Below are 23,830 nucleotides of genomic sequence, written 5' to 3'. Positions count from 1 at the left end.
TAAGATATTCAATATAACGCACATTTACCCAAAAAGGCAGGTAGAACCTTATAAATACAAGATTTCATATTGTTATTGGTGACCGAAACAACACTGTAACTTTTCTATTCATAGGTTCAAACCCTAACTTGATGTTCTTAAACTGGTTAGAACTAAAAAAAAAATAAAAAATCCATTCATTTTACATAGGCTGTATGTAGGCCTAATATAATAAAATAGATGTTTGGAAAGCTGTTAGACCCGGCAGCTGTGTTTGTATTGACGAGGACATGTTCACACACACACACACACACACACACACACACACACACAAACACATACACACACACACAGGTTGTGGAATTTGAACATTTATGCTCTATAAGTTAGGGGAAAAAAGAAAAAAGAAGTCTAAATGCAATGTTACACACTGTCAATAGATTTAGATTTAATTTCCTAATTAAAAATACATAGACATACTAGCTGGTTAAATACCTTTCCCTAGTCTGGGTTAGCTAACTAATCTGTTTTCCTCTAATTGTCATGAGTAAAGAGCAACAGCAAACAGGTTTGGTTAACTGTCTAATGGATAGATTAACATGATTCAAGTTTCATGTTAAGTTAAATGTTTACTGTAAGTTTTATTTACCTTGTTTCTTCATTTCTTAACTAAAGCAATATAACAGTATAACCTGTGCTGCCAGTTATATATTGAATGAAATCATGCCAGATGTGATCTTGATCTGAAAACATTTGGGAGTTGGAAGTTAAGACATAAATAATAAGCTAGTCAGTTAGCTGGAATGAAAAAATAACATTACAAACGGCTAACAGAGATTTCAGATAAATACTTTCCCCCATTTTTCTCCCCAATTATTGTCACCTGAGCATACGAAAGCTACCAACCAGGAAGGGTTAAGACTAACATGTACTTCCGCCAAGACACATGAAGCCAGTCAAGCATAGGGCAGCATAACACACTCGGAGTCAGGGCCCGACTAAATCCTATTAATTACTGTTATCGTTTTTCCATTCCAAATAGATATGAACACTTCATGATCGCTGCTTCTTCGTGATCTTGTGACATTAGTTACATTAGTTACCTAATTTAGTCATATAAATTGCAGTTTCTGTTATTTTCACACCACAAAGGGGTACCCTGCACTTGCCTGATCCGTAAACCTTTTCACTAAATGATACTAAACTGTGCTTTTTTGCATGTCTCGATAAAATCACGATGCCCTCTGATGGTCCCACTTACAGCACGAAACAGCCCTGCTTGGACGAAAGTGCTATCTACCATTTTCCACATACATGAGCTCACAGAGGCCCATGATTGGCTAGTGTCACTGTGATTGACAAGGGAGAGAGAGTGTACCATCCCTCCCACGAGTGAACGCTTTTCTGTTGCACCAGATTAACATTTTTGTTCAGATAAGGATGTTTATGGTTTCGGTTGTGTTTTAGTTACTAGCAAAATACAGCTTGAAGCTTTCTGAACGGGTGCTCTTAATGCTTGAATTGATTCTGATTTGTTATCTAGATATTTACTTTTGTAGATTTGCTTATTTAACTTTGTAGTGATGTCCTTGCCTTATTTCTGCTGTGGATGAAACAGTAGCTGAATCTCTCTTTGTTTCTTCATCGCACCTCTGCTTAGTGATATGGGAAATACCTGTTTCTAAAGTTGTGTGAGCATGTATATGTGCGTTGCTGATCTGTTTTTATATGTTTTCAGGGAATTCATTGTCGACCAACAGGGCAATGTGTGCAGGAACACGGGTCACATGACAGGTAAGAAACGTTCAAACAGAGAGTATCAGAAAAATAATATGCAAGATTATAATGAGATTTTTTCTTTTTTTTTCTCAGCCTCTCAGTCTCAATCTTGTTTTGTACACTTTTCTGGTCACAAGCTTCAGAATCTTGAACATTGCAATCTGATTATTCACACTTCCATGTACCATTATCCAGAGGGAAAACAAAATCTTGAATCTTAAGAATTTATTAGAGTTTCGTTTGAAACAGTTAGTGACAAGTGAAAACTATCACCTCTATTCGCTCCTGATGTGTGTATTTTTATTACCAGCCTGTTAACTATTTTTTTTCTTTTCCAGATTATCTGAGTGATGACACAGAGAAAGCACCACCGCTTCAAGCTCACACGCTGAGAGAATTTGAACAGGTGAGCCTCTTAAATCTTTTTAATATTTTTTTTAATAAGAAATATTAAAACTGAAATGAATCCCTGTTCCATAAAGGCATGACTGCAATCATTTTTAATCTGTATGATTAAACACACTATGATAAGAGGCAGCTTTCTGAATACAGCCTATTAAAAAAAATAGTCTAGATTGAAAAAGTGTACAGTACAGTGCAAAAGTTTGCATCCCCACGTTTTCTGGGGGAGGGAAACAGTATCCCTATTTTACAATTTATCTAAAAAAAAACCCTTAAAAACTAAAAATGAAATGTGGATGCATTCTGCAGCAGAACAACAATACAAAACAAAACATACAAAACATAAACCCAACAGGAAAAGAACCAAAAGTGAAGAAATAAAGTATAATAAATTTATTTGAGCCATTTTTTAATGGGTAATAAAGGAATAGCTATGAATTCTAACAATGAGGTTACGCAAACCTTTGCACTGAATATAGTCATTGTTGGAGGAAACCGATGAAAAATTTGGGTTTGTTATTGGAGTTTAATTGTGAGAAAATTTGGGTTGCCGCCACCCTGTGGACATGTATGGAATGTATTTCACTTCAAGTCTGGTGCAAATGTACAACATAGTTGAGTACCCTGCTTTTAATAGATCCAACAGACTGAAATTGTACAAGTAGTGGTATTTTACATAGTAAATGTCTATGTCTAATACATGTTTATGTTTGTCTTTATTTAAAAAAAACTGTTTGTATAATCAGCAGAATCAATGCTTGTAGATAGACCTCTGAAGCAGTATGATTAGTGAGATATAATCTTAAATATGAATTACTTAATTACCAATTACACCAACTTGAGTGATTCTATGATGGCTGGTTGGGACTTTCATATGTTCTTGGCAGCATAGTTTCAAGGGTCATGTACTGTAGCTGGTGAATAAACTGATATGTCTGGAATTTTGTCCTTTCTTGTAGAAAAATGCTATTGCAAGCAACTTCTGGAACATTTTGTTACGTGGTTTGTGTTACGTCCTTCTACAAGCGTGCAGATTAGACTATGCTTCAAGTGCCAAGTCAGTACACATTCAGAGAATTTAAAGCCGCTTTCAAAAAAGATAAATAATGCACACTAAGTAGTATGCCTAAATATTAATGACATCAGTAATAGTCCTGACAAGCTGATTCTGAGAGCTATCTGCCTACATTTCCTCAGTATTACATAAGCATTATGAGAATACAAAACTTTATTGTGCACATCAATGTGACTGTCACAAGTGTACCAAGTGAACGGGCAAAACCTCTCGGGTGCTCTGCTCTAGCTCAGCACCATGCTTACTGTCTAGATTGCTATCTAAAAGCTCATAGAATAAAATTATTACCTCTGGTCTCTACTGATGTGTGTATTTTTATTACATGATCTGTGTTTTCTGTGTATTTTATTAACTATTTTGCACATTGTTCTTCAAACTTTTAAAAAGGATAGCTAACTAAAACCCAGAGCAATAAATATATGCAGTTTCAGCATGTTTAAAGTACAAACATACCCAGAAACACACTGACTCGTCCCATCAATAGCCAAACTGTAATGAGTTTTCAAACTGATTCTCAGAATATTTTTAACAAAATTTTAATGAAGAAAAATTTTGACTGGAAAAGACTTTTATTTCTGAATTATAAACAATGCAAAATACTGTGCATTTTTTCCTGTATAAACCTAAATAAATCAACATTTGCTACGAATAGAGGCTAAATATTGTAAACAAAATGTGCTACAGGTTCACCATATCTTAGAAATAACAAAATAAATTAATGAATTCTCCCCAAAATTTTAATCGAATAAAAATGTGTCTGAGCTGGGGACTTGAAATGATCAATTGAAAGATAATGAGCTCCATGGCAAAAATAGAGCTCCAAAGTCACCTAAAATGGCCGTATTTCGTTGCCTCTGGTGTTGTGTGAACGCTACTGAAGAGCTCTTTTTAACTGTTATAACGTGGTCATGTAACTGTATAAAGTATAATGTGTGTTGCAATCTGGAGCGGTCAGGCTATTGGACTTTGCAAGTACTGATCTTGAAGGCTCTCCAAGAAAGAACACAATTATGTGACTAGTGTGCTTTCTATATATTTTAACTCTATGGGTTACACAGATCGGGATCTCTAGTGTTCAAACAGTGCAACTGCATTACATGCATAATTAACAGAATGCTGATTTCTGCAATGTGAATTGCACATTTCCCCGATGCACATCATCACATTTTTGCATTGCGATGCAAAGTGTCATGATGTATTGTTACACCCCTAGTTCCCACAACTGGGTAATGATACAAGTTCCACAATGAGGATAAATTGGCTGATTATACTATAGCAAAAGCTTTCCACCAAAATAGAGAACAAATAAATGACTAGCCTGTTCAACAAGAAAAATACTATCAGCCAATTTTCTTCTTATAGTATTATATTAACTCTGACTCTGACTCCCATTTGTTTACTCTCTCACTCGCTGTCACACTTTCTCCCCTGATTGGCTTGACTTCTTTTCAGCCTAAAGTTGAGGCTTGATGTATGTTTGATGTATCTGAGCTGGCATATGATGTACAGATGTGTACAAACAAAATATGTACAAGTGTCCTGCCAATTCCAACCCAACACCCCTGACACAGCACTGTAAATTACTATTACAGGATTGTCATAGCATCTTATTATAGAATATGTTTTGTCACCGTCTTAGTATAGAGTAGATAGATGGAGTAGATGGATGGAGAACATGTTGTTTTAACAGATGTGTTCTAGATATTCCCTCAAGCTAGACCAGATGATGTTATTTTCTCCATGGGGGTGAGAGACTCAGCCCAGCCCTGATCAATTATTTAGACTCTGGTACATGAGAACAGACTGGATGATGTCATGCTAAATGGGCCGTTTTGCGCACAGCATGCTCTTAAAACTTTGGACACTGTCAATAATGATGTATATCATAAAAACATGGAGACTGTTTCTTGAAGCTATCATATTTGCTATATGAGAATGAGTATGATGGATGGTACAAATTGATGGCTCAAATTTATGATATTTTCCACTACTCAGAGAATAATAATATCGTAGATAGCACAATGTCCCATTATTATTGTATTTAGATGATTCATTATATTTAAACTTTATTACTTTATATTTATATAGCCCCATAAATTAACAATAAATGATACAAGATAGTCTTCTTTTTCAGTTTGTGCCTGATAGATTAGATTAGATTAGAGATTAGAGACTTTTATTGATATTCTAGTCATATACAAGTATACAGTAGAATGAAGTAGTGTTCTCCAAGGCTTTGGTGCAATATTACAGAAATCAGTGGACACCTTGACTCCATGTAGAGCAAAAGGGTTTTTTTCCAGTAGAGGGCAGCAAAATGGTGAACTGGAAGTCCATCCATCTCCATTGCAAATTGTTGTGTAAATGTTTCAATTGTGTGTCACACTTTTTTGAGTGTATCTGAATTATTTAAGCCTTTAAATTTTTTGTCTTGTAGGCAGGATTGTTTGTGGTTCACCATTTTTTGGGTTTTTATACACTGAAATAAAATCTATAGGCCATTGTTATGCCTGTATTAGTCTCAGCCCCGACAAGCCACTACCTGTCTAAAAGGTTTTCTCATAGATATATAAATACATAGACGGCTGCTTTGGCCCGTTGCTGCGACTGCCGTACTGGATGGGGAGCTGCGGTTTTTCTGGATAAAAAGCACGATGACGTTTACATTTCTCAACCGATTTCAGTGGTTTGTGATCTACATAGGGTACAAAAAAGTTCTGTCTCCAGTTACTTAGCATCTCGATAGTTAGACTTGGAAAATTATTCATTGCCATAAGGAATTGTGAAAATTCACACTTGTCAAACGTAGATTTGGCTTATTTTTCTTGGTTAATAATTGTAGAGACGTCCCTAATAATTGTAGAGACGTCCCTAATGTAATATAATTTAATGTGCATGAAATGTGCATAAAGTTTTTTAATTGTGGAAATGGCTTTTTTTGGCTTTTCTTATGCTCCAGGTCAGAACACAGTTTGTTCACTTTGAAATACTGAAAAAAAACCATCATTGAGAAAATGGAACAAAATCGGCAAATACAAATCAAATAGTGAGACACTGGCAGTCAGAATACTTTCTATATTTTTATAGCAATAAAAAGATACAGATATACTCCAAAACAGACAATTACAAAGATAATTATAAGATAATCCTTTATGAATCTGGTAAAACGTTTACAGTTATAGTTACAGTGGTAAAACATTAGTAATGAGAATAATAATAATAGATTGATAATAGTAAATAGTATATGTATAATTCTATACTAGGATTGTGCGACGGTTTGTACAGCCTCAAGCTGCACATGAGTCAGGTATCTTTTTTTTAGTCTAGTTATGAGTGTTATGGTCCAATATGGTGGTGATGTTGACATACAATCCAGTGGCCAATATGGCGTCTATGTATGTATATGTCTATGTGTTTTCTGGCCACAAGCTTCAGGAATTCTTAATGTTGCAATCTGATTGGCTCTGGTTTCCACCAGGACAATAAACTTTTAAAGCCCGGGACATGATGACCTTTTTTGCGCAAGAAAAAAAAAATTGTTTGAAAGATATACTGACAAATAAATGAGATAATCTTTGTGTTTCCCAGTGAGCTATGGGAAAAGATCTGTAGCTGGTCATCTGCAGTGCTAGTTAAAATGACCTATTCATGTGAAAGGAGGTGGGTCATCACCATATTTACTGATGGAAAGTACCAGATTCCAGTGAGAGCCGGAAGTCTGGCTAGGAAGCTGCTCACTGTTATACCAATATAACACCAGCCATTAATGGGAATAAAAATTCAGACTGGAAAAACAGACAAAAGGAAACACTTATAGTCTATAGGACTGGAACAGTGTAATGTTATCGACTTGTTTGGTGCAAGTTTGAGGTGCCAAGGCCCCATGTGTCAGTAGAGGCTTTTACCTCAGTCTGATGTGTTACGCTCAGGGGGTATCAGTCTACGGCACTGATGCTGTCTGCTGAAAATGGCTCCATTAGTCTCTCGATGAACGTTACATACCACACACACATACTCCTCCAGGATCAATGATTGAGAGTTGGGAATTGATCGACCTGGATCTTCCAGCTGTGCCCCCATTCATAAGATGTAACAGGAGAAGGAGCACATACACATTCATTATGATTCTCATCCGTTTATGTTATTTGTCCAAGGTCCATAAAGCTTCTGTAAGAAATGCCCTGCACCCAGATACCACTAGCTGTTGCTGTATTGAATCTTCTGTACTGTATGTTCACAAGAGTAACAAGAGGAAGCTCCGGGAGATCTGTTGCACCTGTTCTGAAATAGCAGAGCAGCCACTGGCTCTCTTGTGAGATTAGATTCAGATTCTCTGCTTCAGAGGGCATGGTTACAATCATAATTACACACTCACCACCTGGCAGATGGGTTAAACCAGTGCCTCTTAATTTGTCTGACCTTCACCATGTTCCCTGTCTTTATGGTTCAGGATTACTGCATTGCTTAATATCCAAATCCAGTAAATAGCACACTGCTGGCATCGCTACCACAGATGTCAATACCATCTCTATGATATCAGCTTTCTTGACATATTCTCTGCGCAGTAGCGTTAAAGGTGCCGTCAGAGATTTTTAAGTCGGAACACTTCATAATACTTATTAAAATGTTTGTCACATTTTGGCTGCTGTCTGCTAAGAGGAAACACTCTGGTCTCTGTAAACGGGAGAAAAAAAACAAAAGATGTGGACCAACAACATCCAACCAGTCAAGACACGGAGGCATCTCTACCTGCCTGTCAATCACGTTGCTAGTCAATTTAACAACCTCCGTTTTCTTGCACTTGTTTTCAGGCGTTCTAGGCATTTGTTTTGTTTTGATGGAGCGTCAAACTAGCTAGCTTTAGCTACTTTCCGAAATACATGAATATAGCTCTATGCTGAAATAGCAGTTATTGTACATATTTTGATATAATTACAAAAAAACAGTAGATCATCAGATCATGAAGGAAATAAAATGGGAAAGGAGAGAATCTTTGCTCTTTGGGTTTCATGTGATTTTAGCAGGTTTCTTGAACTGCACCATCCATCTTCCCTCTTCCTCTTTTACTGCATACGTATCTCTCTCTCTCTCTCTCTCTCTCTCTCTCTCGGGTGATCAATTTACATATTGCTGGTGCCTGTGATCTTGTAAGCCAGTCCTTCAGCTAGGCACAGATTCCTGGGATACCTCCCCCTGAGTAAAAAAAGCCCCAGTCCTCCCCTCCCTGCCCCAGAGCACATTATGACCGCACAATGGACACAGCTCTGAGACCGAGGGCCTTCTCTCTGGCCCTTTAGCAACCTTCTTTTTTGTGTGTGTGTATTTGGGAGTTTTTCTTAGCAAATGTGCGTGCATGTGTATCGATTCAATATGGGGCTATAAATTTCAATCGTGCCGTAGTTTAGTTTATCCGTACAGTCGTTTTTATTGTATTTAGTGCGTGTTGCGATGTCGTCGAGCTGAGAGTGACGGGGGGGGCACGCGATGCCCCCCGAGGTGAACACACACACCGGACATGTCTAACAGTTACCGCACTCTCTCACAGCACCTCACTGACCTGAAGAAGGAGAACTTCAGCCTCAAGCTGCGCATCTACTTCCTGGAAGAGAGGATCCAGCAGAAGTATGAGAACAACAGTGATGATGTCTACCGAACGGTGAGTGGCCTAAAGTTGGATGTGGGAATTTCTTTGTGGTTTTCTGTTGATTTGTGATAGTGACTCAGGTCTAGGTTACAGTATATGTTTTTTTTTTGCATGTTTTTTTATAATGATGCAAAAAGTATGGATAAATTCGGAGCTCATAGATGAGTCAAAGTCACTGAAGCTCTGCTGCATTATGTCAAGAGGATAGATATCCTAGAAATCTAAAAATGTGCTAATGTTCTTTACATCTCATCTTTAAGAACATACCTATACCATTATAGCAGATCTACATTCACCTTCTTTCCACTGGCATGACATAAATCAGTACAGATTTTACCAGCATCTCATTGTGCGATGATGATCATCATGAAAAAATACATTCCTCCCACCTGGTGTTAGGCAACAGGACTGTGATTTGTTTGGCGGTTTGGCTGTGATTTTTTTTTTCTTATCCATACAATATGAATATAAACATGACTGATCACATCAGGCATAAGGACAGGTTTGTGTGTTCACTTAGGAAACAGAACAAAAACAGTTAGAATATTTGTGTAGTATTTCTATATTGGAGTAATAATCTATCTAACAGGTTTGTTATTGTTTGCCCTTGAAAAAAGACAATGCAGGAATGAGACTGTTGTTCTTCATAGGTGCTTCATAGATGTATTAATTAATAATCAAAATATATGATTGGATGGCATAAATATATAACTAATTTATAAATCATCAGTGATAATGCTACCTCGTCTGTTTGAGGCTTCGATGCGTGTTAGAGTGGTTATATCGGACTGCAGGGGGTCACATTCCAGAAATGATCATGTGTTTTTCGGAGTAGCAGATATTACTCCAGGAATGCTCTTGGAATACCGTACTCTATTTCCAGAACTTGATGTGTATTGCATGATTGTTTTGATTGAACATTTATGATAAAGTTAAATGTTCTCTTTTGGTGCTTGGGGTAGGACATTGTAAATGCAGCATACTGTGCAAAGTTCTTAACCCTCACCTGTCAGCGTATATGTGTGGCATCCTAAGAAAATTTTTAACATGGTGAAATTTTTTGAAAATTTCTATTATATACAGTTCTGGAAGGTTCTCCTTTGCATGTATCCCATCTACATCTAAGTTGAGTCTGGTTAGCCCAAAATGTGAAAAATGGAGAAAACTGAGGAGAAAAATGCATTAAACAAATGCAGTGCAGGAGCATCATGGTCGTTTTCACAGCTGGTATCTGATTACAAACTGAATTGATTAGGATTATTTGGGTCGTGCTACACCACGTAGCTACAGCACGTTGCTCAAAGCCTGACATTCACTGTGTTTGTTAAACTGAGGTGTCCCAGCCAAAACAGTGACATCCGATGTGTTTTCCCAGACCATCACACATTATGAGCCTTACTTGTACATCATATAGGTAACTGACAGCTGTTAAAGCTTAAAAATAGACTACAGCATTGCTTGTCTAAGATTGGTTAACTTACATTCATAAATTGCGTTTAAAGAGCATTTAAGTATGTATGAATATGGTTGATGCATGATATAACCACTGTTTGTGCTCGTCTAAAGGTGACTGAGCTGTTTTTAAACGTCTGTCTCATGATATGATATCAGAGGCTATTTAAAACAGTGCAGTGTTTAGGACCCTCTTCTGCTTTAACACCTCTAGCAACCTCACCTTTGCTTTTCCAAACTGCAGATAGTAATATTTTGTGCAGTTTGTAGTTTTTTTCTGCAATAGTCGACTGAAAAATTGTAAATGAGCTTGCTTGTAAATCTCCTTTATGGCGGATCATATTGTATTGTTTGAGGCTAGACTCTCGATTCGATGCAACCGAGTATCAAACAATACATTCAACAGACTTCATTATAAAGTAGGCTATTTATCATAAAATATTGCTTATATTAGGTGAGGTGTATTAAAAATTTCAACTAAGACAATCCCACACTCCATTCGCTGAAGGAATAGTTTATCTTGAATCAGTAGAGGCTACAGGGGTTTAAAAGAAAAAAGGAGTGGTTAGTGTAAAAGAGCTTTTGAAACAGAGCAAGGAGGAACTGGAATATTCTCCCAAATCCTTAAGGTCTGGAGAATGGGAGCACTTTGACTTCAATGAAGGCCAATGAATGTGGAAATGTTAGAGTGTGTTAAATCTGCCAAATACAATTACCATACACCGGTTTGTTTTTGCTGGATGGAAAAAAATGTATCATATTGAGACATCACTGTATCATATGGAATCAAATTTTGAATTTGGTGTATCGTTACACCTTTATAAATCTCAGTGTATGCTGGTATTTCCCTATAATGATCACTTAAAAACATATATGCGCATGTACCTGTCATCTTAACAAGCATTTTAATGTGCTATGAAATAAGGCACCTGTCTTATTAGATACATGGAGTGTTCAAATGTTGCCCAAAGCTGCTCCCTACCTAGGCTGCCTCCTTTCAAATAGACCACTAGTGAGGGCTAGTGACAATAGTAAATAGTTCACAGTAAAAATGCATTTTTGATATTGTTATATGTTGAATATTGTTGGATTAAGCTCAGCCTGATTAGTCAGAGTTTAACCACTTCACCAAAAGCAATCAGACCATAATCCTGGCTACTGGCACCATCACTGAATCTGAGTGTGAGTCTGCCTAGCAGTCCTCAGAACAAGGTGACTCCAATATGCAGCTGCTGTCTGTGTATGTGTGTTTGCATACACCCAGTCCTCTCTTACATAACATATTGATAGATAAGCCAATTATCAGACAAAGCCAAACATGACAGAAATTGTCTCCACTCTTGTGACATCTATATCATCCGTCAGTAAGCCTCACGAAATCCCGGTACATCCCCCATAATCCCCGTAAACAGCATGTCCTGCTCTTATCCATACAGACCCACATTCACTTCTACTTGTCCTTTCAACTGAATGGAAATATTGATGCCACTGATGCACATAAGCACTATAACAAGGATTTAAGGCGGGGGATTACAGTAGTAATGCTTGATGGTATAATTCTAAATCCCTTGTATAATTTATCCATTAATTTTAATTCTTACACCATAAACAAGCTGTTTAAGGTTAATCTGCAGATTTATTGTGGAACGCACCACATAGGACTTTCTGTTGTTTTAAATGAGTTTATCAGAATGTGAAAGATGAACAAGTCAAGTCAAGTGGCTTTATTGTCATTTCAGCCATGTATGTTGAAGATGTGTGATGAAGATGTGTGTTAAATCATCTGATAAAAAAAATGCTTGGGAAATGGAAAGAATGCATTGTAAATGGTGTTACATGATATATTCCTTTACAATTGGCTTATGCTATGTTGATTTCATTCAATTTGGAAATTCACTACTGTGCTTTACATAGTATTACAAATTTGATCATTTCTATTTCTGTAACTTTAACAGACCATCATTTATTCAGTTCCATAGGCCTGCATTTTGATTCCTGTTTTGATCATGTTCACAATATTTTGGTTCTTCAGTTTAATTGCCCATAATCTACTGCAATATTGGTGAGTTCACTTTAAATATCGGTGTTTATTAACTCTACTATGATAAATCACAAGCTCTCCATTCATACAGTTTGAGTGTCTGGTTTGGCAACTGCAACTTATTTATTTAGAGCAGGCTTATCCTGATCCAAAGATTTATTCATTTTATGAAATATAGCTTTTCTGATAAACCTTCTGATATAAAAGTTGTTTTTTAAAATTAATTTAAAAGTGATCACATGTAATAAACCTGTCTGCAAAAAAAAGTCTCATAGCAAGTGAAGATACCTTGAATAAAGGAAAAGTTACTTAGTATTTATCATTAGAATATTATTGCATAAGAAATAAAAGACCATCAAGCTGAATTCTATCCATATTTACTAATTCCAAGTTTAAAATAGTTTTATTCTATCGACAGATCATTTTGCTTCTTTGTAAAAAAAAAACTGCGTGCAATAAGCAAAATTATCTGCCAATACAAAAAGACTATTTCAAAATGATTAAAAATCTAGAAATAGGCTTAATTATCATATATTGGTTTAAAAACAATTTAATAAAGTGAAATATTAGTTGTATCTGCCTATATTTAAGATATTTTACTTTTACTTGGCATTTTTTACAGGGTTGTTCCCAAGGTGCCTTTATCATAAATTCAAGAAAATAATCTTGATTATAAATCTGAACTCTTTTAATCAGCCTTATGGTTACAACTTCTGTGCATTTTGACTGTATAAAATATACAAAGTTTATAATACATTGGTTAATGTTGTAGTAGGAAAACAGAATCACTGAAGGTCCTTATTCCTAAGTAAGGTCCTCTGCCTGCTCAGTATGAGTTGTGTTATTGAATACGGATGGCCCTGCTTTTGACCCCTGTCCCGCAGCAAGTAATCACAGGGCCTCATTTCACCATCCAGAAGTGTCGGCTTAAAATGAATTCTGTCTCTATGGGCAGAGAGACGTAAACAGCAGTGTGTGTGAGTGTGTGTGTGTGTGTGTGTGTGTGTGCGCTTTAATTTGATCCACCTAATAGTCAGGGTGCACCACATTAAATCATTGAGATTGTGTAAGAAGTGTCTTTTAAGATGAATTTAAAGTGTCTTTAAGGATGAGTGTGTTCTGGGACATTTGGTTTAAGAGTGTGTAATAAATTCTTGCATTAAGAGGATATCTATGTACAAGACCAGCATGGCATTTCACAAAGCTGGACCCTTTCAGTTGTACATAAGCTGTTATCTAGTACAGTGTGTTTGGTTACTGAGGTTAAGGTTAGGGTTAGATTTAGGAATTATGTGTAGAAGATTCATATTAGTACATATATAGGTAGTTAGATATATACAATATACTGTATGTGTGTGTGTGTGTGTGTGTGTGGTGGAGGACGGTTGGGGGTGTTTAGGGGGATCAACTGTCCCTGTAAGAATAGGAATATCTGACAGATTTGATCTTGTGGGGACATTTGGCTGGTTCCCACAAGGAAAACTGCCTTTTTTTTGTTTCAAAAACTGCAGGTTTTATATAAAAAAGAAAAAAGCGTCAAAATGTTTCCTTTTAGTTACTGAGCTAAATGTAAGGGTTAGGTTTAGGCATAGCAATAATTAACTGATTATGTCAGGAAGGTCTGCACATGGATAATAACACAAATGTGTATGTGTTTGTATGTGTGTTCTTGGAATGGTTGCTATATAATGCATATTGCGCGCTACGTGCGTGACAATGTGTGTATGAGTGAGTGTTGAATATGTGCATAGGAATGTGTGTGGCACTGCCAGAGTTCTCCTGAAGGTCAGCGGCAGTAAACACCATCAACCTCAGCCTTCTGCCCATACACTCTCGCCTCTCATATTACGCACGCTCTGTGCCTGCAGCGAGGCCGTTTACTGTAATGTCCTGAGATTCAGCTCAGCCTCAGTTCACCTACTATCGACACTTTTTCCTCAATTAGTGTCAAGTTTCTCTATGAATCCAGTTTATGTCCAAGTACAAACCTACACTCACTAAGTACCATTACTGTAAAAAAGACTAAATAAAATACCGTACACCATACAGTACAAAGTCAGTGCATCTGTTTGTGCCGGTGTATATACTGTGTATATATATATATATTAGTATGTGTTTGCCTGGAGGTGATGTGATTGCACTGTGTTCATGCAGTTGCCTGCCTGGTGAGTGTGTGTATTTGTGTGTTTTAAAAGCAGGTAAGTGGACAGCAGCTGTCGAGGTCTGGTTCTCAGTCAGTGCCAGCACCACATTTTTCTGTGCTAATTATAACCTCTGTGACAGCAGTGACAGATGCCCCAGCTTTCCGTTAACTCCACTCTGCTTGATCACAAGCTTTAGCCTGGCAGACCACACACATTCATAGACACACGTACACTCAGAAATAACACATATACATATTATTGAAGGACCATATATAAGCACAACTGTATGCAGCTGTATTTCCATGAACTCGCATATACACTGATGTACTTGATTATATATTAACTCTTACATGGATCAAGGTTATTATAGTTAACAAAAACTAAAACAAAAAATTGTTATAAAATAATATTTCTTATATATAAAATAATATATTTAATAATATATTTTATGAAATAATATACACTCACTTTATTAGGAACACCTATACACCGACTCGTTCATGCAATTATCTAATCAGCCAATCATGTGGCAGCAGTGTAATGCATAAAATCATGCAGATACGGGCCAGCAGCTTCGGGTAATGTTCACATCAACCATCAAAATGGGGAAAATGTGATCGCAGTGATTTTAACTGTGGCGTGATTGTTGGTGCCAGACGGGCTGGTTTGAGTATTTCTGTAACTTCTGATCTCCTGGGATTTTCACACACAGCAGTCTCTAGGGTATACTCAGAATGGTGCAATAAAGAAAAAACATCCAGTCAGCAGCAGTTCTGCAAATGTAAAGACCTTGTTGCTGAGAGAGGACAGAGGAGAATGGCCAGACTGGTTCGAGCTAACAGAGGGGGTACAGTAACTCAGATAACGACTCTGTACAATTGTGGTGAGCAGAAAAGCATCTCAGAATGCACAACACTTCGATCCTTGAGACGGACGGGCTACAACAGCAGAAGACCACGTCAGGTTCCTCTTCTGTCAGGCAAGAACAGAGAGCTGAGGCTGCAGTGGGAACAAGCTCACCAAAACTGGACAGTTGAAGCCTGGAAAAACACAGCCTGGTCTGATGAATCTTGATTTCTTCTGAGGCACACAGATGGTAGGGTCAGAATTTGGCACCAACAGCCTGAATGTTTTCTTGGCACACTTTGGGCCTATTAATACCAATCAATCATCACAGCCTATTTGAATATTGTAGCTGACCATGTACATCCCTTCATGGCCACAATTTACCCATCTTCTAATAGCTACTTCCAGCATAACAAAGCAAAAGTCTGGTTTCATGAAACAGGTTTCATGAACATGACAATGAGTTCAATGTTCTTCAGTGGTCCTTCCAGTCACTGGATCCAAATTCAGTAGAACACCTTTGGGATTTGTGGATGTGGAACTCTCTTGACTCTCTTGACTCTTGAACAGGAGATTTGCAGCATGAAAGTGCACCTGAAAAATCTGCAGGAATTGCGGGATGCAACCATGTCAGCATGGACTCAAAGGAATCTCAAAGGAATGTTTCCAACATCTTGTGGAATCCATGCTATGAGGAATTGAGGTTGTTTTGAGAGCAAAGGGTGGCCCTACCCAGTATTAGTATAATGTGAGTGTATATAATAAATAAAATACTATACTAAAATTAGGCTACAGAGCAGGTGGAGGCAGATAGATGCAAATGTGAGCCATTTATTAATAAAAATCAAAATGAAGGGCTGAATTGAAAGGTCAAAACCAGGAATAACGAACACAGGAAATGATGCTCAAGAGTGCACACTGGAATGGCAAAACCTCACAGAGTACTGTGTGTTACATATGGCCCCCCAAATTATGTGAAATAAAATAAAACCCAGGTATGACTTGATTTTTATTTTTGTTTTAGCATGTAGCAGTGATATGACATTAATTCTTGTTTAGTGTAAAAATTAACATCAGGAAGAAGGTACATTAAGAATCCAAATGTGCGGTGTCTATTCATGCATTGCTATCTAGAAATCAAAAGCAGCTCCTCAGCATTCAATCTGTCCTCAGAGAGAAAATTACTTAAAGTAAAACTGAAAAATTGAAACAAAAATATATAAAAACAAAAAGCATTTCTCCTAAAAAAATTACACTTAAAAACAATAAAGATGAAACTAGATTAAGGAGTTAAGATGAAACTAACAATATAAATAAGGAATAGGAATAAGGAATAAAGAAGGAAAGATGTGCTGTTATAGGAAAATAATCAACAATGGGATGGTGAGATGTGGCCCAACACAAAGCGAAGTTATAGCTACCACCCTGAAGTTGATTATTTTCCAAAAACAGAGCTTCCAAAAAGTTATTTTTTTCTCGTTTTGCTCCAACACTAACAATTTTTTATTTATTAAAGAATGACACATCATACTTTTTGCAAACAAACTACTGTAGAAGATTAATCAACACCTTCTGACCAATGAGAATCAAGAATTCAGCGGCGCTGTGGTACAATACACAATAATACATGCTGTAAAATATATATTTAAAGATATAATAAAAAACAGTAAAGAAAGTAAAACTGTGATAACTCTGAGGTACAGAAGTTCACCTGCACAGACACACAGGCATGTAAACTGCTGCTCATATCTCCTGTTTCTTCAGTGCATGCATGCCTTCCCTCATGAAGATTCATTAAAGCAGAAAGTGTGTGCTCAGCATGGCTTCTTCTTTCTCATGTGGAGTGTGAAAATCTCTCACGGTTTCATCCACAGAACCACAATCAGCTCACACTTCATAAATCTCACTTGCCTTGCAGCTCTGATTTCTGCCTTTTAACCCAGTTACACCACTAATTTGTTGCATTGCGTGCTGTGTGTAAAGATCAGTTTCTATGCATAATCTCTTGTTACAATGTGTTGGCATGAGTATACAGTATCTCATTACCTGAGATTATCCTCAATCCGAGATTATATATACTTGAAACAAAACCCAGTGTGATCACGCAAAAACAGAAAAGCATTTGTAAGTCCTTACTGTAGGTCTAAATGGTTAATGTTTACTCATTGTTGTCTGTTATTATTATGAGTTAAAGGATTTAATAACCAAACCTGTTGTGCATAGCGTATAAAGGGTAATATGAAATGGTCCTTTTGTCATTTTCTAATATTTGTCCAGCATGGGCTGTATTACATTAAGTGAGGAGTTAATGCAGAAATTGCACACATCGGTATTCAGACCTCAGATGTAACTATAGACATAAGAGCTACTAATAAGTTGTGCAAGATTTACGTACGTGGGGTGGAGCTTGAGTGTCTCAGGTATGCGCAACTCTATTCCTGGATGTAAGCACTTTTTATTCCGTTATACTGGTTTCTAGTGAGGGACAGTATTAAATCCAGTGCTTCTGTCTGACAGTTTGATGTAACCACAATATGCATGCTGAAATGTATGTTTTGGGCTCAAAAACTATGGAAAGCCATTTCAAAATAGCTTAAGCATGTGTGTAAATCAACTCTGAATACGCAGAACTTTCCCTGCATAAATATTGCCAACTCTGTTTAATTTGACAAAGTGATAATTTACAGTTCCAAATGCTGGTATGACGCTGGTACGATTAGTTCATTTGAGGTATTTAATCAAAGTTTTACAAGACTTTGGAATTATAAGTTGTATAGCTGACAATTCTGTGATTTAAAGATATTGAGCCAATATCTCAGTAAGGTCAAAGCACTTTTAATTAATATAGCATTATAAAACTTCTCACATATTTTCACTGGCATTTAAATAACATGTTTATGACATACCTAATTAATTCAAAAGTTTTGATTATTAATTAAAGTTTAATTTCAATGTATTTTTGGTGATTTGTGTTGATTTCAGAACATTGAGCTGAAGGTGGAGGTGGAGAGCTTGAAGCAGGAGTTACAGGAGAAACAGCAGCTTCTTGACAAAGCTCTGTGAGTCTCTTTCTGTCTACCATCTGTCAGTCTGTGTCTATGTCTATGTCTTTCTACTTATCTTTACAACTGTAGAACATTACAAGTTTCAGAGCGCAAAAGGTTAAATAGTTTTGTAGAAAAAGGTTCAACGTGGCATTCAGCATCTGTTTGTTTGTTTCTACATAGTAGCTGTAGACAGTAGAATTAATTTTAATGAGGCACGATAAATAATACAATTTTTAATATATCATTAAATATATGTGTCCTCTTACACACTATATAACAGCTTAATAAGTGGTGTATTCATCACCGCTCCATTCCAGCTGCCCTTAGGGCACTTCTCTCTTTATTAGACAGTGTTAAACCATTTAATCGTTTCCAAGAAGTGTTTACGTGTCCTTATGGCTGTAAAGTGTGATAAGCAGAGAAATCATAAAAAAAAAGTCTTTAATGCTTCGGTGATCCAGACACCCAAGACAGATGCAGGCTGTTTGTCTCCGTCTGAGAAATGTATAAGCAGACTCATAGCTCATTAATAGCACTTTTCCACTGGACAATGCAGCTCAGATAATAACATTTTGACGCTATTTTCACTGGCAAGTGAGCTGTGCCATACTTAAATACCCATGCTGAATTTAGTTATCCTTCTTGCAAGCTGAGCCGGGACATACGGGTGGAGATAAAAATAGTTCAGACCATTGATTGATCAAACAAAATGGTCAGAGAATCGACCTTAAAAATGTCTCTGGCTGGGAAAAACAATTTGCCATGGTTAAGTTAGATCAAATCCTAAATGGCTTTTTATTCACTTTATTTGTGTCCTGCATAGGGTATAACATAATGTCACTGTACTTAGTGTAAATTAGAACGACATTTGAGATTCAGCCTGGAATTGCTGTTGTTTTGTTGTATTTATTGTATTATATTTGATCATTTCTTTATAATTTCACTAAAAATTGAAGTATTGATAGGAATCCGACATACGGCCAGAATTCAGATAATCCTGGGTTTGGATTTGTTATTGAACCCTGTTGCGGCACTTTTCAGTGGAAAAGCACTGTAACTCTGATCAATATGATTAATACTGATTAGTCCAAGAAGAGCACGCCATGCACACACACATTCTCCAGTTACAGTGAGCAGCTGGAAAATGGAGCACACACTTGATTCACACGTAAACCACTTAGTCATATGGGATGAGCTTGGCAGGAAGTACAGGGCAGCACTGATAGATACAAAAATAAAACCAAAGGAAGAGGAGGAACAAAAGCATGTAAGAATATACAGAGATGTGGGATATACCACTACAAGGAAAGAAATGCAGAAAAATGAACAGATGAAGAGGATGGGGAGGGGGGAAACACAGTTTAAGAAATCTAAAAACTGTGATTGAATGAAAAACTGTTTAGTAATGAATGTTGGATCAATTTGACCGGACTGAAGATGACAATTCCCTAAACTCATCTGATTTTCATAAATAACTACCCACTAGCTGTCACTAACAATCAGCAGAAGGCTGATTTATACTTCAACATTGAAGCATGTACGTATGTGTGTCTGCGTTGTGGCGCAGACAGGAGGTTTATGGGTAAGCGAGGCACTCAGAGACACACTAATGCTCTCACTTGCCATCCGCTGACAGTTATCCTTAAACTAAGAGTGCATTATCATGGTATATATCTATGGTATATCAACCAGCCTTCAAGCGAGCACTGATTGGTTGGTGGGAAGCTGTGTTCGATTACATACCCGCAAATATTATGACAGAACGTTATGACCCTTTTTCTGCAGGTTCTATTCACCTAAAACTACAATCATGCTATTGTGGCAAATGTGAATATAAAGCTATAGCTGTAGCCAGAAGGATCATAGACTGTACTTTCTTTTTTAATTCTAACATATTTCCAGTAAAGACGTAGCAACACAGCATAGCAACTCAATAAAAAAAATTCAGAAGCATCTGTAATTCCTTGATTGTGGAATAAGAATTGAATACAAACAAGTGAAAATGTTTCAGAAATGCTTTCAGTGAGAACTGGCTTGGTTTAGAATGGATTGTTCAATGTTTCATTTTTCCCAGTACTTTTAAAAAACAAAGTTACGCCTAACGTTGTTTTATATTTATGAAACATCACCCCACCTAGTGTACACGCGCCGTTACGAGCAAGTATGAAGGCGGACACCTATGTGAGCTATTTGTAACCGCACAAGACGCCTTGACGTGCTGGTAGATACACACGTGCAGAAGTATAAATCAGCCTGAAGTAGGGCAGCGTGATTACATTTGCATAACACATCGATAGTATTCATTCATTATTAGCAGTGTCACTATCTCAGACGACGTGAATGAAGTCTGTACAGATAAAAGCTAATGATATTCTGTATGCTATATCCAGATGGCTATATAAGTGGTCAGAAGACTCCCGTGTTTAATAGCACTTGTATCAAGTCTCAGGGGATGACCTTAGCAGAGCTGATGTCAGTTACCAGAACAGCCTGTGTATAGTGTATAAATGTATATTCACTGCTGGAATCAGATGTGTCTAAATAAAATCCCTGTCATGACTAGCTATTTTAGCTATTTATATGTGTTATTACGATTTCAGTGAGACAGGCAGCATGATGTAATATCTAATCATATACTGACATACTAACAGAGATAATTAGAAACCCTTGATTTAAAGTATTACACAAAAGTTAAAGTAATTACTGTTCTAAAATGCAAAAACAATTTCAATTTGTTTACTCAAATTAATGCACAAATCGGATTTAAATTATGAAAGTAAAAATAGTAGCTCATTAAATGCCATTTGTAATTAAATTCACATTTAGCTGGACAAAAAGAGCACTGACTAAAACGATGCTTAAAATCTCTAGCTAATCTCTCAAACAATGGCAAGTATGCTAGCTTTAACAATCCAAACTAGCTTGCCTGGTAATAGCTAGCTGCCGTGATACAAATAGGCTAGATAAAAATAAAATGTAACTAGTGACAAAGAGATATTTGTATCATTAGATGTCAAATCACTTCTTTTTTTTTATTTAAGACAGTTTTCTAATGTTTCTGTATTTCAAATGGGAGTTTATGTCTCTTTTTTAGAACAACATTAGCATGTATATTTTTTAAGCCATCCATAGGTTAAGGTTATGAATTTGTTTAAAAGGTATGGAGTATAACGTAGGGATAAATCTTTTGAAAGGTGAATAAAAGTCCTAAATGAAAGAAAAAAAAATCAAAGTGAATTATAGATATTGTACTTAAGTACAGTAGGAAAGTTATTATAACTTGTTAGTTCCCAACCGCTTACAGAAACTCTATCAGACTCAATAAGACATATCTAAAGAATATTTAATATGTTTTACATACATTAATTCCGGGCATATACTGAAAAAAAAAATAATGGCTGTCCCCGGCTCTCCAAAAAGGGCTGCCAGAATGAGTGATGTAGCTCTTGGGTTTAAATGAACCTTTAAATACATACCTCAGGTTGCCAGACCATGAGCTCACCACAGACCCCAACACCACCACCCCACCTTATCCATTTTTTCTGCTAAAAACCTTCGCCTTTCTTTTTTTGTTGTGAACAAAAAAAAAACGTAGGGAAAAATTATTTTAGATAACAATATAGACAGCAATCTGTTTTTGGTAGCTCATAAAGTGATCATGGTATGTACATTGTGTAATGTGTTTATTTAATTAATTTCATTTAATTTCAATAAAATGAGAAAATGATTAAAATGAATTGTCAGTAAATAAAATTACACCATGTTTTACACCATGATGGTACAGTTACAGCTACAGTTTGTACATTAATTTTTGTTAAATATAAGTGCTGGCTCTACAACAACAGCTGGAAAAATACTCATCCATGGTGGGTGTGAGCTGACAGTCATTATCCCGGTTTAAAACCAGCACATTTATACACACAGTGACAGACACAGTGGCGTGGGCCATTCTGGGAGTCCCATCCCTGCAAAAATGAGTCCATCTGTATGTGTGTGTCTCCAAGTACTAACCATAGCTATTCTAAGACATGATGACAGATGTTTAAACATGAAAAAATTAAAAGCCATCCTCTGCCTCGGGATGCCCGAAGCCGTCCTCGGGTGATAGGGCACACCTTCTTAGTTACTTGTGCCACTTGGGAGCCCATGACTTCCTTCCAAAAGCCATAGTATCATGGCATATAAAACATTCTTAGCCTTGTATATGGTAATTGTAACACATCTGTTCTAGCTAGTCAAGCTCTTCAGGAATGTCTGGTAAATTAGGGTCAGATTTAAACCCACCAGGCTTGGTCAGCCAACTGACTCCATCATCTGAACATATGCATGAGATTCCTCAGGTCTACACTTGCAGAGAACTTAAAAAAAAAAAAAAGACATCCAGAGCGAGCCATTTGTTCTTAAAACAGCTGTAGCTTTATGCATAGATAGCTGTGGGTGTTGGAATGACCAGTGATGGCTGGTATAAATGGGCTAGCAGTTCTAAGCCCTCTGTCTTTCAAAGATAAATAAACATCATCAGGATAAGGTTTCATTTTTGGCATCCACATAAGATTATATGTAGTTAACAAACGTCTTAAGGTAGCTTATTTTGGACTTTTGTGTAATCAAGTGCTACCAATAGTCATAAAGAAAGTACACAGACTGGTATAAATAAGCAAGGCTGGGGCTGATTTCTTTATAGCCCAGACTGTACATCCATGCAGTGATTTTGTGCATTTGGCTTGATTTTTTTCAGCCCATAACAGTGACACATCACACTTAACACATCACCAGCACTGATTGCGAAAGCACATTTGAAATGCAGTCATGAGTGTAAGGAATGTGAACAAGGTGGATTATTTACTCTATCATATGTTTTTTCCCCAAATTATCTTTGCAATAATTCAAAAATACTGTGCAATAATTCGACAGAAGCGCAAGTTTAGTGTTTCTGGTTTGAGCAAAAGGGTTACAGGTTTTATGTTTACCATATTTGGCATTCAGAGGAAACATGACATGAAGCCAGTAGAACATTGTGGACTTGATATACTATTAGAAATCATGAATAAAATTAGAAAACAGGAATTTACGTCTTTAACTGTGTGTGTAATAGTTCATTCTTATTATACCATTGGTAAGACAAGATATCATTCAGTCCTCATAGTTTCATTGTTGAGGTATTGATAGATATTAGATTTTAGCCATTCAAATTAATAGCATGACCAGCTGTTCTGGGGCACATCTTCTGGACATATTTTAAAACAAAGCAAGATAGTGGTGTTCCAGCTAACCCGCCCTTGCCGTTTTCGGATAGGACAACAGCGGAGAGCCTGACCAATAACAATGAAGCAGAGCTTCAGCGTCGCTGTGAGGCGAGACAGCAGGAGATCGACCACATGCAACAGGTCCTGCAGACCAAGATACAGCTCCTGCAGGAGG

General features: G+C 36.8%; 1 protein-coding gene across 2 annotated transcripts in view; it reads left to right on the top strand.

Annotated features, from left to right (window-relative positions):
* Window positions 1-23,830, top strand: part of LOC113533154 (myomegalin) — a 70,219-nt gene that overhangs the window by 4,405 nt on the left and 41,984 nt on the right. For both annotated transcript variants that reach the window (XM_053227738.1, XM_053227737.1), the window contains exons 2-6: window positions 1,718-1,773; window positions 2,097-2,164; window positions 8,781-8,891; window positions 18,345-18,421; window positions 23,706-23,829. In XM_053227738.1, coding sequence (XP_053083713.1) covers window positions 1,718-1,773; window positions 2,097-2,164; window positions 8,781-8,891; window positions 18,345-18,421; window positions 23,706-23,829 — 436 coding nt within the window. The remainder of the gene's footprint in view (window positions 1-1,717; window positions 1,774-2,096; window positions 2,165-8,780; window positions 8,892-18,344; window positions 18,422-23,705; window position 23,830) is intronic.

This window comes from Pangasianodon hypophthalmus, chromosome 21 (genome assembly GCF_027358585.1).
Source record: "Pangasianodon hypophthalmus isolate fPanHyp1 chromosome 21, fPanHyp1.pri, whole genome shotgun sequence".
Lineage (NCBI taxonomy): Eukaryota > Metazoa > Chordata > Actinopteri > Siluriformes > Pangasiidae > Pangasianodon > Pangasianodon hypophthalmus.
This window is presented reverse-complemented; position numbering and strand designations above follow the sequence as displayed.